This window comes from Bufo gargarizans, chromosome 7 (genome assembly GCF_014858855.1).
Source record: "Bufo gargarizans isolate SCDJY-AF-19 chromosome 7, ASM1485885v1, whole genome shotgun sequence".
NCBI lineage: Eukaryota > Metazoa > Chordata > Amphibia > Anura > Bufonidae > Bufo > Bufo gargarizans.
Genome location: NC_058086.1, coordinates 127,536,377 through 127,551,488, shown reverse-complemented (window position 1 = coordinate 127,551,488; position 15,112 = coordinate 127,536,377). Strand labels below are relative to the sequence as shown.

At 43.1% G+C, this 15,112-nt stretch overlaps 1 protein-coding gene across 1 annotated transcript in view; it reads right to left on the bottom strand.

Annotated features, from left to right (window-relative positions):
- Positions 1-15,112, bottom strand: part of LOC122943634 (complement factor H-related protein 2-like) — a 458,972-nt gene that overhangs the window by 407,458 nt on the left and 36,402 nt on the right. Inside the window, exon 2 of the mRNA XM_044301524.1 lies at positions 5,489-5,671. Coding sequence (XP_044157459.1) covers positions 5,489-5,671 — 183 coding nt within the window. The remainder of the gene's footprint in view (positions 1-5,488; positions 5,672-15,112) is intronic.

Below are 15,112 nucleotides of genomic sequence, written 5' to 3'. Positions count from 1 at the left end.
TAACCTTTCGGTCCAGACCTCCCCATGTAGTTGTGGCTTATTGACATACTACCAATACATTGGGAGTCTGTGAAATTTGATTGATATTGAAACAGTTTTTGCTATTGATTACTGCATCGTTTGTTGTGAAGTTTATATTGATCCCCTTTATCTGAGGGTGAGTCGATTCTATTGTTGCTGACAATAATGTGCTAAGGACCCTGATGAACGTAAATACCAGAGAAACGCATTGGGCTGTCATGTGGTGTCTTGTGTGGCATTATTTTCAGCAGTTATCTCACAGTATGCTTGCCGGGTGCTCTCATGGACTGTGACGCTCGAACAGTCTGATATGCAGTACGCAAGGTTCTATCATCCAAGTGCTGCATAGACTAGTTGTGTCCCAGGGGACTGGGTACACAACCCTATGTGTAGGTGGTCTGGTGCATTAGGGATCCCTCGCCTCTCTTCCCTTCCCCTTCAGGACGAGGCTGGGCAGTCAGTGCAATGTCTAGGGAAGGATATAGGGACGGTTTAGGAGGTGTACGGTTGACCAGGATAAGGGCTCTTTAACTAGGGTGTGCAGTAGGGGCAGAGACCCAGCAGCCTCTACCTCCTCCTTCCTTACCCCTCCCTAGAAACTCCACCCACCTACTTTATATTGGGGTACATTATACCCCGCTCATTTAATTGCACTTTATCACTTATGAGCATTTATTTTATAAATATATCATTAAAAGTTATATAAAGGTAACCGACCCATTTGGAATTAGCTATAGAAAGTTTTAGCTAGAACATTTTATATTGGTGGCATTATTGTCCATCCAGAATACATACAATTTTTCCTGACACATCACCCGCGTGCTGGAAATGCAAAAATATAGCTGGTACACTCTTACATTGTTGGTGGGAATGCCCTTCCATAAACATGCTCTGGTTAAAGATTTTTCAAGTAATTTCTAAAATTAGCTCTGTTGCAATTCCTCCCAACCCAAGAACAGCTTTATTATTTCTTGACCTGGATACTTTTTCCTTTCCACTTAGGTCGCTAATTGCTTCACCTGGAAATCAAACCATATTCATATACTTGTCAACTAATTGCTTCACATTGGAAATCAAACCATATTCCATCTATTAAGGACATTCTGGCAGGGGTCAGAGATAATTGTTGGTATGAAGGAATGGCAGCCTCAGCGTTCCATAAAAAAGAGACATTTTACAACGCTTGGAACTTGTGGTTGTCATCTCCCTTCCGCCAATCTACCAACTCTACTAACTTCTTGTGCTACTAGAATTTCCTGTACAATTCATAATTTTGGCTGTATACCTTTAAGTACCATCTTTCATTAATGTCTAAATAGGTTGTATCTCAATAACTATACGCAGAATTATATCTTGACTCAGCTCATTGCCACATGCCAATGCACCTAGTTACCTACCATGATCTATATTTCTAAATATTTAAAATGTATCTGTTAATGCAACTTCTATGATGTTTTGCTCCCAATTGCATTTCCACTTGTACCTAATATTGTTAACCTCACTACTTACCTCCCTTAACCCCCCCATCCATACCTCCCTCCTACCCCTACCCTAATACTTCCATTTACTTTGACTTCTCAAATAATATTGTTATTATTTATCAATCTTTCAAATTCAATAAATGTATATGTTTAAAAAAAAAAAAAAAAAAAAAAACTAAATTACACTGCACATTTTTGGTATCACCGTCTCTGTAACCACCTGATCTATAAAAAGATCATGTTACTTTTACCGCATGGTAAACACCATAAAAAAAAAAAAAACTATGATGGAATTGCAATTTTGCTAACCTCACTTCCCCAAAAATTGTATAAAAAGTGATGCAAAAAGTCATATGTACCCAAATTAGTACCAATCAAACCGTCACCTCATCCCACAAAAGAATAAGGCCCTACATGAGACAATCGCCCAAAAAAAAAAAAAAATATATGGCTTTCAGAAAATGGAGACACAAAAACATAATATTTTTTTCAACAATGCTTTTATTGTGTAAAACTGAAAAAAATAAAATAAAATAGGTATTGCCACATCCGTAACAATCTTCTCTAGTTGTAAGATCTACACTCTAAGGTGAATAGAGTAAATAAAATAACAACTGTGCCAAAAAAGCCATTCTTTGTTACCGTACATTAAAAAAGCGTAATGCCAAACAATTAAAAAGTCCAATATAGACTAAAATATTACCAATCCGTCACCTTATCCTGCAAAAAATGAGCCCCGATAGGAGACAATCTCCCCAATAATTTTTTTTTTTAAATATGGCTTTCAGAAAATGGAGACACCAATACATGATTTTGAAAAAAACGAATGCTTTTGTGCAAAACCAAAATAAAAAAATAGACATATTAGGTATTGTCACGTCTAGCAACGTGCTCTATAAAAATATCCCATGATATAACCTGGTGAACATTGTAAAAAGCAAAAAATTAAAAACTGTGCCAGAACAGCCAATTTTTTGTTAGCTTAGCTCATAAAAAGCGTAATATTGAGCATTCAAGAAACATATGTACTCCAAAATACTACCAATAAAACTGTCACCTTATCCAGTGTTTTTTTAAAGGGGTTCACTTTTTGGGAGTTTCTACTTTAGGGTGCATCAGGGGGGCTTCAAATAGGACATGGTGTCTAAAAACCAGTCCAGCAAAATATGCCCTCCAAAAACCATCTCCTTTCCTTCAGAGCCCTGCTATCCACCCATACAGCAGTTTACAACCAGATATTGGTGTTTCTGTAAACTGCAGAATCAAGGTAATTGATATTGGGCCAGATTTATCACTAGCTCAGGTCAGAATAATGGAGTGAAAAAGTCCCCAAAAAGTCCCAAATGCTAAAACTGCGCACAAATTTGTGACTTTTTTCTGCTCTGCACTATGCTCGCCAGTTTTCTGAAAGTAGGCGTGTTTTCTTATGTAAATGAATCTCTAGACAGATTTACTATTGTGACTATTTAAAAAGTCGCAAAAAAGTCGCAATTTCACTCCAGTGTGGACCATGCTTATCTTATGAGACTTTTTATTAGAACATGCAACTTTTTCATAAAAACGTGCGACTTTTTCGTGATGTGCGACTTTTGTAAAGCTGCTTACTGATGGATAAACTGCTACCGTCAAACCACATTTATTACAGTCTTAAAGGGCCGATCATAAATCTGACTTAGCTAAAACTGACTTTAGCCATATGTGAAAGTGGAGTGAGCTGTCAGAGTAATGATAAATCTGGCCCATTGAGTTTAGTGTGGTGGTTGTCCCTTGCTGTGTTATAGGAAAGAATGGATTACAATGTAAAATCTGCCAAAAAAGTGAAATTCTGAAATTTCATCTCCATTTTCCATTAATTCTTGTGGAACACCTAAAGGGTTAAAAAAGTTTGTAAAATCAGTTTTGTATAACTTGAGGGGTGTAGTTTGTAAAATGGGGTCATTTTTGGGTGGTTTCTATTATGTAAGCCTCACAAAGTGACTTCAAACCTGAAGTGGTCCTGAAAAAGTGGGTTTTGGAAAAATTTCAAGATTTGCTTCCAAACTTCTAAGCCTTCTAACGTCCCCAAAAAATAAAATGTAATTTTCAAAATGATCCAAACATGAAGTAGACATATGGGGAATGTAAAGTAATTACTATTTTTGGAGGTATTACTATCTATTATAAAAGTAGAGAAATAGAAATTAGCAAATTTGCTCATTTTTCTAAATTTTTGGTAAATTAGGTAATTTTTTATGAATAAAAAATTTTTTTTTACTTATTTTTGCCACTGTCATGAAGTACGATATGTGACGAGAAAATAATCTTAGAATGGCCTGTATAAGTAAAAGCGTTTTAAAGTTATCACCACATACAGTGACACATGTCAGATTTGCAAAAAATGGCCTGGGCAGAAAGGTGAAAACAGGACCGGGGTTGAAGTGGTTAAGACCATATGGGCGTATTGAGTAATAAAATGTTGGGTGCTTTTTCTCCGATACCACTTTTGAAAATGAAAAAAATTGACGCTTAACATGATATTTAGTGTTGGGGCGAATCGAGTTTGGACTACTCTATCTGAACCCGATTTGTAAAATATATGGGCTCCGCTGAGGCCCTCTTCTTTTAGCCACAAGTAGCGCAAGACTTGCTTAGTCTCGTACCTGTGACATTACAGTTCGGTTCTGCGCATACATTACTGTTTCAAAATCCAAAGCCGAGCTTGGATTTGTGCCTAATTAATGAAGCCGAGTTCGGCTTCTGATTTTGAAACAGTAATGTATGCGCAGAACTAAACTGTAACGTCACAGGCATGAGACTAAGTAAGTCTCATGTTACTTGTGGCTAGAAGAAGAAGGCCTGTAACCTGTGACATGGCGTCAAAAGCATGCCATCAAAACCTGCCCTGCAAAAGCCAAACTGATCCCTTTCCTTTCTGAGCCCTTCAGTGTCACCAAATAGCAGTACTGGCTTAACTAGGTAGGAGGCCTGTGTCCGAGCAAGGGGGAACTAACTCAAGGCTTATTTTATGAGCTGAATATTGACTTATAGGATAGCTGTCTTACATCTGGTGAGCTCATTTGCATTTCTCCCCTCCCCGAATTCCAGAGGAGCATGTATGGCCAGTACTCTCTGCTCTGCACTGATGAGGGGCAATCACCCTGAAACAGCTATCTGCAGATAAGGTGCTGGCTTATTTAATGTCCAAGTCATGTCTCGAGGCTTACTTTAAGAGCTGAATATTGACTTATAGGATAGCTGCCTTACATCTGGTGGCATTAGAGGCACAGCTTGTTAAGATCTCATTTGCATTTCTTCCCTCCCAGAATTCCAGAGGAGCATGTATGGCCTATAAGTCTTCTCACACTGATTAAGGTGGTCTTTCCCTAAGGACAGTTAGTTCCCCCTTGTTATACTTATTTTATGAAAATTAGAAGCTCTTTGCACACATTTTTAATCAAAACTGTGTCAGGCTCATCCATAAGTTACAGTGTGGCTTCCAACAGATGGGACCTACACTATTAGACTTGCCACTCATGGCGAAAAAAAATTAAAAAATTAGGGCAATATAGATTCCAGCTATATAATACGCCGGCCTCTACATAACTTAGGCACATGATGTGGCGGCTGTTCAATAAGAATAAATTTATGCCAGCTCCATTGTTTTCCCCGTCCATGCCACTTCCCCGTTTTCTCGGAACTTGAGAAAAAAGGCGTAAGTGGCATACATGGGGAAAAAGGTGCCGATTTTGCTGCAAAAAAAACTTTTGAGAGAAAGTCTGCGACTTAAATACGCCAAAAAGTGGTGTATATTTTTTATAAATGACCCCCTTAATCTTTGAAAAAAACACTAACAAATATGTTCTGCCTCATAATCTTATGTGGTGCATCAGGTCCTCTTACTACTATACATATAATATGTAATTACTTTTACTGCAATACATCTAATATTTATCCACTTTTTCAACCACAAAACACTGAAAAATGGAGAAGGTTTAGATTTGAATTACCTTTGCATTGGCCTTTAGCAATATGCCACCAAATTCCTTCAATACATGCCATTTTAATGGGTCCATCCTGAGTGTATTCCGGGAGGCAGACAAAATTAGCTACTTTACCAGGTGGGTAAGTTTCATCGTGCCATTCACCTTGTAACTGAGCTCTTTTTATTTGCTCAGGTTTTTCACAGTGATCTACAATCAGAGAAAATTGATCAAATTAAGTATTCAATAATTAATGAGCTGACAAATTTATAACTAAAAGAAAATGCGAATAAACCACATACTGTGAATTCAGACAGTAGGCAGGGCTGTATATATAGATGGAGCCGCCCTAGGCACCAAGTCTGAATACTTCCTATCAGGACTTAAGTTGAAATAAGGTGTTGCCAACTCGAGCAGGTAAAGCTAAAAGGTTGATGGATCCAGTAATACCACAGAGGGGCTATATATTGTGCTATACCATGGTATCTGGTTCTGCACAACACAGTATACTGACCCAGCAGAACCAAATACCACAGTGTAGCTGTCACAAATGCAAGGGAGGGGAGGGACACTGAACTAGGCCTCAAGGCTATGGAGAGGGAAAAAGTCACCTCCTAGGAAGCCCCTAAACCTGGCCATGACTCCTGTCATTATGTAGACCCTGAAGTTGGGAAAATACATATGCCGTAACCTTTACCCTAGGAGCCCCGAAATGCCGTAGGTAGTGGCAGGGAATGAGACTACTGGTTCCTTCCCAAGTGAATGAGCCAGCGTCTCCCTGTGGCCTAATAAAAGACAAGCACAGAGGAAAAAAACAAATACAAGGAACAGTACAACTAATCTTAGAGAAAATGGATGAGCAGGAACACAGGCAAGGTCCACACACCAACTCTTCCAAATCCAAGCAGAAAATATCAACCGCATGGTATGAAGTGTGAGACCACACTAAGTAGGGAATGCAGTAATGACCACCGGCTGCCCCTCATAAGAGGCGTGGCCATTGCCAAACCACAACACTGAGAATCAAGAGACTCATATGCAGTAAGTCTCTCCAATCTCCTAACCATTGTCACAGAAGGTACCTTGACAGTAGAATAATATACTGCTCCAGCAGAACCAAATACCACAGTACCAGACAATATACTGCCCAGCAGAACTTCTTAATGCACTGTGGTATTTTGATCTGTATTGTGGTATTTGGTTCACCTAGGAGAGTATATTGTACTGCACTGTGGTATGTGGTTCTGCTGCGGAACCAAATAAAACAGTGCAAGACAAATCCAGTGACATCTCTTGTGATGTAGACGTTCTCTTTTCTGTCTGGTCTTTGCAGAGTTTGTTACACAGACATGTTTGATTTCTCAATTTTTCCATCAACCTCCCCACCATTTCAACCCAAACTATCCTGGTATCCCAACAATGTCATCCTATTGCCATTCCTAATACTGTGTCCACTGTTCTCCCCAATGCCCCCAAATACTATACTGCTGAAACAATAGTGACCCCAGTAGAAATAATGGTGGAGATTTGCCAAAACTGGTGCAAAGGAAAGTTGAATTAGTTGTGTTACAATGTTACAACCCCAAGTGGCATTACCACTCCTACACACTGCTTCTGTTGGTATCTGCAATAACCATGTCAGCTTATGCCTTTATTCCAGGTCCTTCAAGTAGTGTGCATTTCTTTTTATGCATTTGTATTGTTCATTCAATAGCCTGGTTTCCCAGCAAGTGGCAGCAGACTTGGCAGTGCTACTTTACAGAGAGTGGAATCTGGCTTTCCATCTCTCTTATACTCTCCTCCAAGGAGACAGTACGTTCTTGGTAGAACCAGTTAGTTCCTGTACTCCATGCTATAGGGAGGAAAGCAGATGCTCGTCCCTGGTGGGACTGAGCTCTCCCTAAAAGCCAACCAGGACAAGAAGTTCCCAGGATCACAGTCGGAGCCAGACTTAGAACAACAGCATCAAGCAGAAAGGAAAGCATTCCTATTTAATATTGCTGACATAGCAGAGCTGATAAAGCTAAAGCATAGCAGAGCTGAAAGAGTACCCTATAGATTCAGCAGAGAGAAGTTTGTTTTGCAAAAGTTTTTTGCCTGCCAAAGTTCTGCTAGAACCTGTTGGGAACCAAGACAAGTTCTGTGGATTGTTTGGAATATCGTTTATGCAAAGTAAAGCAATTGTTGAACTTCCATACAACCAAGTCTGAACTCAACTTTATTTCTACAGTATCCAAGTTAACTACCCTTTTGCACCGCTTTTGACGGCCACGTCTGGGATCCAACTGTATCCAGGTAAGGAGCACTGTGACACGTGTATTTACAGAGAAATTGTAGGCCACCCTACACCTCTCTATCCTGGGTACCAATACTACCCTCTACAAAGGGGACTCCAAGTCCTCGTTGCTTAACTGCAACTGGCGTCATGATAACTTGCTCTATAAGAGGGACATATTTCGTAGAAACCTCCTAAGGGGCAAGGGATTCCCCAAACATTGAACATTGGCCATAGCAACCAATCGCATTCCACCTTTCATTTTTTTTAAAACTCCTTTGGAAATTGAAAGATAGAATCTGATTGGTTGCTATGTGCAACTAAGCCAGTTTGAATTCTCCCCCAATGTCCCTATAGTATCTCCAGCAATTATGATGCCCCCTAGAGTGCCCCCGGTAATAATAATGTCTGCTAAAATGTACATAATAATAATAAAACCCTACATTGTGCTTCCAGTAATAATGCCTGTATAGTGTCCCCAAAAACGATGTCCCCTAATATGCCCCTGTAATGGAATATTAATTATTCCTTATTTTACTTCCTGTAAAAATGCCATTATTGTGCCCCCAGTATTGATAATGTTGCCTATAGTGCCCCCAGTAAATATGCTCCTGTACAAACAATCTGTCACTACCAGAGCTTTGAGACGTTCTCACAGCTCTGTTTCTCCACCCCTGTGATGATGTCACTACTAGAGCTTGAAGGAGTTCCCTCTGCCCTGTTTCTCCGCCCCTGTGATGAGGTCTTTACTTTCTGTTTCCTTCCTCCCAGCTGTCTCTCCTGTGTTTGATTTCGCTGCCTTTAAATCACCCCTCCTCCTTTGTAGAGGTGCGGATTATACTTTTCATTTGAGCTGTATCTCTCGTTTGAGTATCTTCACCTGTGTGATATTTTTTCACTGGATCTGCTGAAGCAAGTACTTTGGATATTGTCTGCTGACTTTGGATCTATTTTCACTGCAGCCGCAACACCTTCAGTTAAGTGTTCAGACATTGTGTGTTTCTGTTTCTTTGCTGACTGGATCCGAGGCGACCCCGGTTCCGTCCATATACTGAGCAGGGCACCGGTGGCCGTGCCCCTTCCACTATTGTAGGTGTTTTAGTGGTCATCAGCCTAAGGTACGCGGGCATGTCTTTAACCAACATATGGATCCGGACATGTGCATAGCAGCTTAGGGAGAGCTTTTAGGGTCTGACAGGGGTCACACCAAACCGTCCTTTTTTGACATGGATCTGCTTTCTGACCTGGTTGACCGCATGCAGGGTCTTTCTTTGGAGGTAGCGGATCTCCATCAATCTATGACTCAGCTTCAAGCATTGGGCTCTGCTCCGGCCCATGTAGTCTGTTGCGAGCCAAAGGTCTCACTTCCGGAAACGTTCTCCGGGGGCAGTGAGAATTTTGTTTGTTTCAGAGAGGCATGCAAACTCCATTTTTGCTTGTGTCCCCATTCCTCTGGTAATGCGGAACAGAGGGTGAGGATTGTCATCTCCCTGCTCAGGGGTAATGCTCAGACTTGGGCTTTTTCGTTGCCATCGGGGGATCCCTCCCTTCGATCCGTGGAAAGATTTTTTTGTGGCCCTGGGGCAGATATATGATGACCCGGATCGTGTTGCTCTGGCCGAATCTAACTTACGTTCTTTATGCCAGAACAAACTGTCTGCAGAGCTTTATTGTTCTGAATTTCGGAGATGGGCAGCTGATTCAGGTTGGAATGATGCTGCACTCTGGAGTCAGTTCTCTCATGGTCTCTCAGAGAAATTGAAAGATGCGTTTGCTTTCCATGAGAGACCAACGTCCTTAGAGTCTGCCATGTCATAGGCGGTACGCCTTGACAGGCGTCTAAGAGAAAGAAACGAGACCTCTCTGTCCAGTCATTTTCAGTCTAGGGGCAGTGGTGCGGACTCATTCAGTGTGCAGGGGCCTCATCCTCTCTCGGTTCCCTCTGTGGAGGAACCCATGCAGCTAGGTCAACTTGCCCCTGATAAAAGAGGATTTAGTCCTCAGAGAATGGTGTGTTTTTGTTGTGGAGGCATAGGTCATTTGGCAAATGTTTGTCCGTCTAGGAAATTCTTAACCTGTACTAAGATTTATAATAAGAGAAAAACCTCAAAAGGTAAATCATCAAACTCTGCTTCATCTGCTACTTTGGGCAAAGTTGATGTAGGAATTGATGCTTTTCCTCTGACCTGCAGTTCCCGTTTTCTCCTTTCTGCCAGGGTAGCGCTAGGGAGCAAAGTCATTTCATGTGAAATTTTTGTCGATAGTGGAGCAGCCGTCAATCTTATTGATACTCAATTTGTAGCCATGCATGGTTTTCAGGTGTGCACATTAGAAAAGGATATACCTATACTCTGCTCCACTCTCACAGAGATCCCTGAAGGGCATTGTTCACAATATCCGGTTAGCGGTAGGTGACACTCATGTGGAGGATATATCTTGTTTGGTCCTTAACGGATTTCCTTCTACTCTAGTTTTGGGGTTACCCTGGCTCACTAGACATAACATCACTATTGATTGGCAAGGAAGGCAAATAAATGAGTGGAGTGAGTTTTGTAGAGAGAATTGTCTCACAGCGATTTTTGCAGAGGTGTCTACTAAAACGGTGCCATCATTTCTCTCTGATTTCTCGGACGTGTTTTTCGAGAGCGGTGTTCAGGAGCTACCTCCTCACCGGGAGTTTGACTGTCCCGGTAACCTCATTCCCGGCGCCAAGCTGCCAAAAGCACGCCTCTACAATCTCTCACAACCGGGAAGAATCGCAATGCGAACTTATATCTCTGAGAGTCTCGATAAGGGGCATATTCGTCCCTCAAAATCACCTGTTGCCGCTGTTTTTTTTTTTGTTAAAAAGAAAGATGGCTCTCTGAGACCTTGCCTAGATTTTAGGGAGCTGAACCGTATCACGATTCGCGATCCCTATCCCCTTCCTCTGATCCCGGACCTCTTCAACCAAATGTTGGGGCCAAGGTTTTTTCCAAATTGGATTTGAGAGGCGTGTACAACCTGTTCAGGGTCAGAGAGGGGGATGAATGGAAAACGGCCTTTAATACCCCTAACGGGCATTTTGAGAATCTCTTTATAGCTTTCGGCCTGATGAATGCTCCGGCTGTCTATCAGCATTTTGTTAACAGTATTTTCTACCATTTAATGGGGAAATTTGTATTGATGTATCTTGATGATATTTTGATTTTTTCCCCTGATGTTCAGACCCATCAGGATCATCTTTTTCAGGTTCTGCGGGAGAATAAATTGTACGCCAAGCTGGAGAAATGTGTTTTTATGGTATTGGAGATTCAATTTCTGGGTTTTCTCCTCTCTGCTTCTGGTTTTCGCATGGATCCGGAGAAGGTCCGTGCTGTGCTGGAGTGGGAGCTTCCTGAGAATCAGAAGGCATTGATGCGCTTTCTGGGTTTTGCGAACTATTACAGAAAGTTCATTTTGAATTAATCCTCTGTTGTCAAACCCCTCACTGACATGACAAAAAAGGGGGCGGATTTTTCCTCTTGGTCGGAGGAGGCGCTTGCAGCTTGTTCTAAGATTAAAGAAAGTTTTGCGTCTGCTCACGTCTTGGTGCATCCCGATGTTTCCTTACCTTTTATTGTTGAGGTGGATGCCTCTGAGGTGGGTGTGGGTGCAGTTTTGTCCCAGGGCCCTTCTCCTGCCAAGTGGCGACCCTGTGCCTTTTTCTCTAAAAAACTCTCCCCGGCAGAGAGAAACTATGATGTGGGACATAAAGAGTTGTTGGCCATTAAGTTGGCTTTCGAGGAATGGCGCCATTGGTTGGAGGGGGCCAGGCACCCAATCACCGTTTTTGCCGACCATAAGAATCTGGCGCACTTGGAGTCGGCCAGGCGTATGAATCTGAGACAGGCCAGATGGTCTCTGTTCTTCTCCAGATTCAATTTTGTCGTTACATTCCGCCCTGGGATCAAAAATGTGAAGGCTGATGCTCTCTCTCGCTGTTTTCCGGGAGGAGGAAACTCTGAGGGCCCGGGTCCCATTTTAGCGGAGGGGGTGGTTGTTTCTGCTCTGTATTCTGATTTGGAGGCCGAGGTCCAGGCTGCCCAGACTGAGGTACCTGCCCATTGTCCTCCTGGGAAGTGGTTTGTGCCTCCTGAGTTACGTCACAAACTCTTCAAGGAGCATCATGATACTGTTCTTGCTGGTCACCCCGGGAGTAGAGCCACGGTAGATCTCATTGCTCGGAGATTTTGGTGGCCGGCTCTTCGTAAGTCGGTGGAGGGTTTTGTGGCTGCTTGTGAGACGTGCGCTCGCGCTAAGGTCCCTCGTTCACGGCCTTCAGGTCCCCTTCTCCCGTTACCCATACCTTCCCGTCCTTGGACACACCTCTCCATGGACTTTATCACGGATCTTCCTCGTTCCTCAGGGAAGTCGGTGATCCTGGTGGTGGTGGAGCCGTTTTAGCAAGATGGCTCATTTCGTACCCTTCCCTGGTTTACCCAGTGCTAAAACGTTGGCGCAAGCTTTTGTCGACCATATTGTTAAATTGCATGGCATTCCCTCGGATATTGTTTCCGATAGAGGCACGCAGTTTGTGTCCAGATTCTGGAAGGCTTTCTGTTCTCGCCTGGGGGTTCGGCTGTCCTTCTCTTCTGCTTTTCACCCGCAGTCGAATGGTCAGACTGAACGCGTCAACCAGAATCTGGAGACATATTTGCGCTGTTTTGTGGCAGAGAACCAGGAGGATTGGTGTTCATTTCTCCCTCTTGCTGAGTTTGCTCTGAACAACCGTCGTCAGGAATCTTCTGATAAGTCACCATTCTTTGGTGCATATGGGTTCCATCCGCAGTTTGGGACATTCTCGGGAGGGGCTCCCTCTGGTTTGCCTGAGGAGGAGAGATTTTCCTCGTCTTTGTCTACCATTTGGCAGAAGATTCAGAGTAATCTTAGAAAGATGAGTGAGAAATATAAGCGTGTGGCTGATAAGAGGCGTGTGCCTGGTCCGGACCTGAATGTGGGTGATCTGGTGTGGTTGTCTACAAGAAATATTAAACTGAAGGTTCCCTCCAGGAAATTTGGTCCCAAGTTTGTGGGCCTTATAAAATCTTGTCAGTCGTCAATCCTGTTGCCTTCCGTCTTGATCTTCCACGGGTTTGGAAGATACATAATGTATTTCACAGGGCTCTTTTAAAACCATATGTCCAGCGCACGGTACCCTCCTCTTTGCCTCCTCCTCCGATTTTGGTTGATGGCAATCTGGAGTTTGAGGTTTCCAGAATTGTGGACTCTCGCATTGTCCGCGGTTCTCTTCAGTACCTCGTTCATTGGAAGGGTTATGGTCCTGAGGAGAGGATGTGGGTTCCGGTGTCGGACATTAAAGCCACTCGCCTCATCAGGGCATTTCATAGGGCTCATCCTGAGAAGGTGGGTCCTGGGTGTCCGGAGTCCACCCGTAGAGGGGGGGGGGGGGTACTGTCACTACCAGAGCTTTGAGACGTTCTCACAGCTCTGTTTCTCCACCCCTGTGATGATGTCACTACTAGAGCTTGGAGGAGTTCCCTCTGCCCTGTTTCTCCGCCCCTGTGATGAGGTCTTTACTTTCTGTTTCCTTCCTCCCAGCTGTCTCTCCTGTGTTTGATTTCGCTGCCTTTAAATCACCCCTCCTCCTTTGTAGAGGTGCGGATTATACTTTTCATTTGAGCTGTATCTCTCGCTTGAGTATCTTCACCTGTGTGATATCTTTTCACTGGATCTGTGTTCTGCTGAAGCAAGTACTTCGGATATTGTCTGCTGACTTTGGATCTGTTTTCACTGCAGCCGCAGCTCCTTCAGTTAAGTGTTCAGACATTGTGTGTTTCTGTTTCTTTGCTGACTGGATCCGAGGCGACCCCGGTTCCGTCCATATACTGAGCAGGGCACCGGTGGCCGTGCCCCTTCCACTATTGTAGGTGTTTTAGTGGTCATCAGCCTAAGGTACGCGGGCATGTCTTGATCCACCATATGGATCCGGACATGTGCATAGCAGCTTAGGGAGAGCTTTTAGGGTCTGACAGGGCTCACCCTTTATCCTCCCTAGTTTGGGTCCGGTCAGTTGCTATTCACTGTGTGTTGCTCACTTACAGCCGTGACACAATCCCACTATAGTGCCCCAGTGTTAAAATGCCCCCTGTGCCTCCAACAATGCCCCATATAATGCGCTCATATAAAAAAAATGCCCCAGTAATGCCTCCTATAGTGCCCCATAGTTCCTTCAATATGCTTCCCTAAATGCCCCATTAGTAGTAATCTCCCCCACAGTGCTCCTTCAGTAGTAATGTCCCCCACACTGCCCCATAGTGTCAATGTACACTGCTCTCCTACTCTCCCCAGTAATATCCTCCACATTGACCCTCCCCGTAGTGTCCCTCATCCCCCCCTTTAGTAATGTCTGCCAAAGTGCCCCTTCAGTATTTTTGTCCTCCAGTGCCCCCTAGAGTGAGCTCCTTCCTGTCAGTAATGTCCCCCAAGTGAGCATGTGGGCAAGTGAAAAAAATAAAAATAATAATATTCATCTGTGTCCCAATCGCCGGCATTCACAATGCAGGCTGAAAACTTTTTTAGTCTACGGCCTAGGATGGTGGGACACAGGTGGCCTGACACATACACACGTCACTTGTACTGTGTACCACCTATGCTGGGATTTAATACATTATAGGACTCATGCCTGAAGCCTGAGGTGTATGAGGGTGATCATAAGCCAGGGAACTATTGGCTCCTGTGCCCTGCTGCAGTAGTAAACTAAATCGCCATCCTGCGGGCTGTGGCCAGCAATACAGTTGAATTCAGGAGAGGGCACCTGCAACTGTACGTGGGCTGCCGCCCATTTCTGTTTGATTTCTGTTGCCCTTAGAGCTGGATATGACTTAGGTTTATATGATTTGGAGTAAAAAATAAAAAACTAGTATGTCATTAACCCCTTAAGGACCTATTTCACCTTAAGGACTTGGCCATTTTTTGCAAATCTGTCACATTTTGTACTTCATGACAAAATGAAGTTAAAAAAAATCATTTTTATTTATAAAAAAATACCAAATTCATCAAAAAATTATAAAAAATTGCAAATTTCAAAGTTTCAATTTCTCTACTTCTATGATACATAGTAATACCTCCAGAAATAGTTACGCGCTGTAAAATGCTCAACACATGAAAACCAATGCTTCCCTATGGCCCTGGTTCACACTTGAGCGTTTTACAGCGCGTGTGAACGCGCTGTAAAACGCCCTACGCTCAAGAAAGTTCTTGAGCTTCTTTGGGGCGTTTTGTCACGCGTTCCCGTACATAGACTTTCGGGAACGTGCGACAATGGGCGTTCACTTGTCTCTGTATGCACGATTACAAACGCCGGTACAATCGGCTCCTTTCAGAACGCTCAGGCG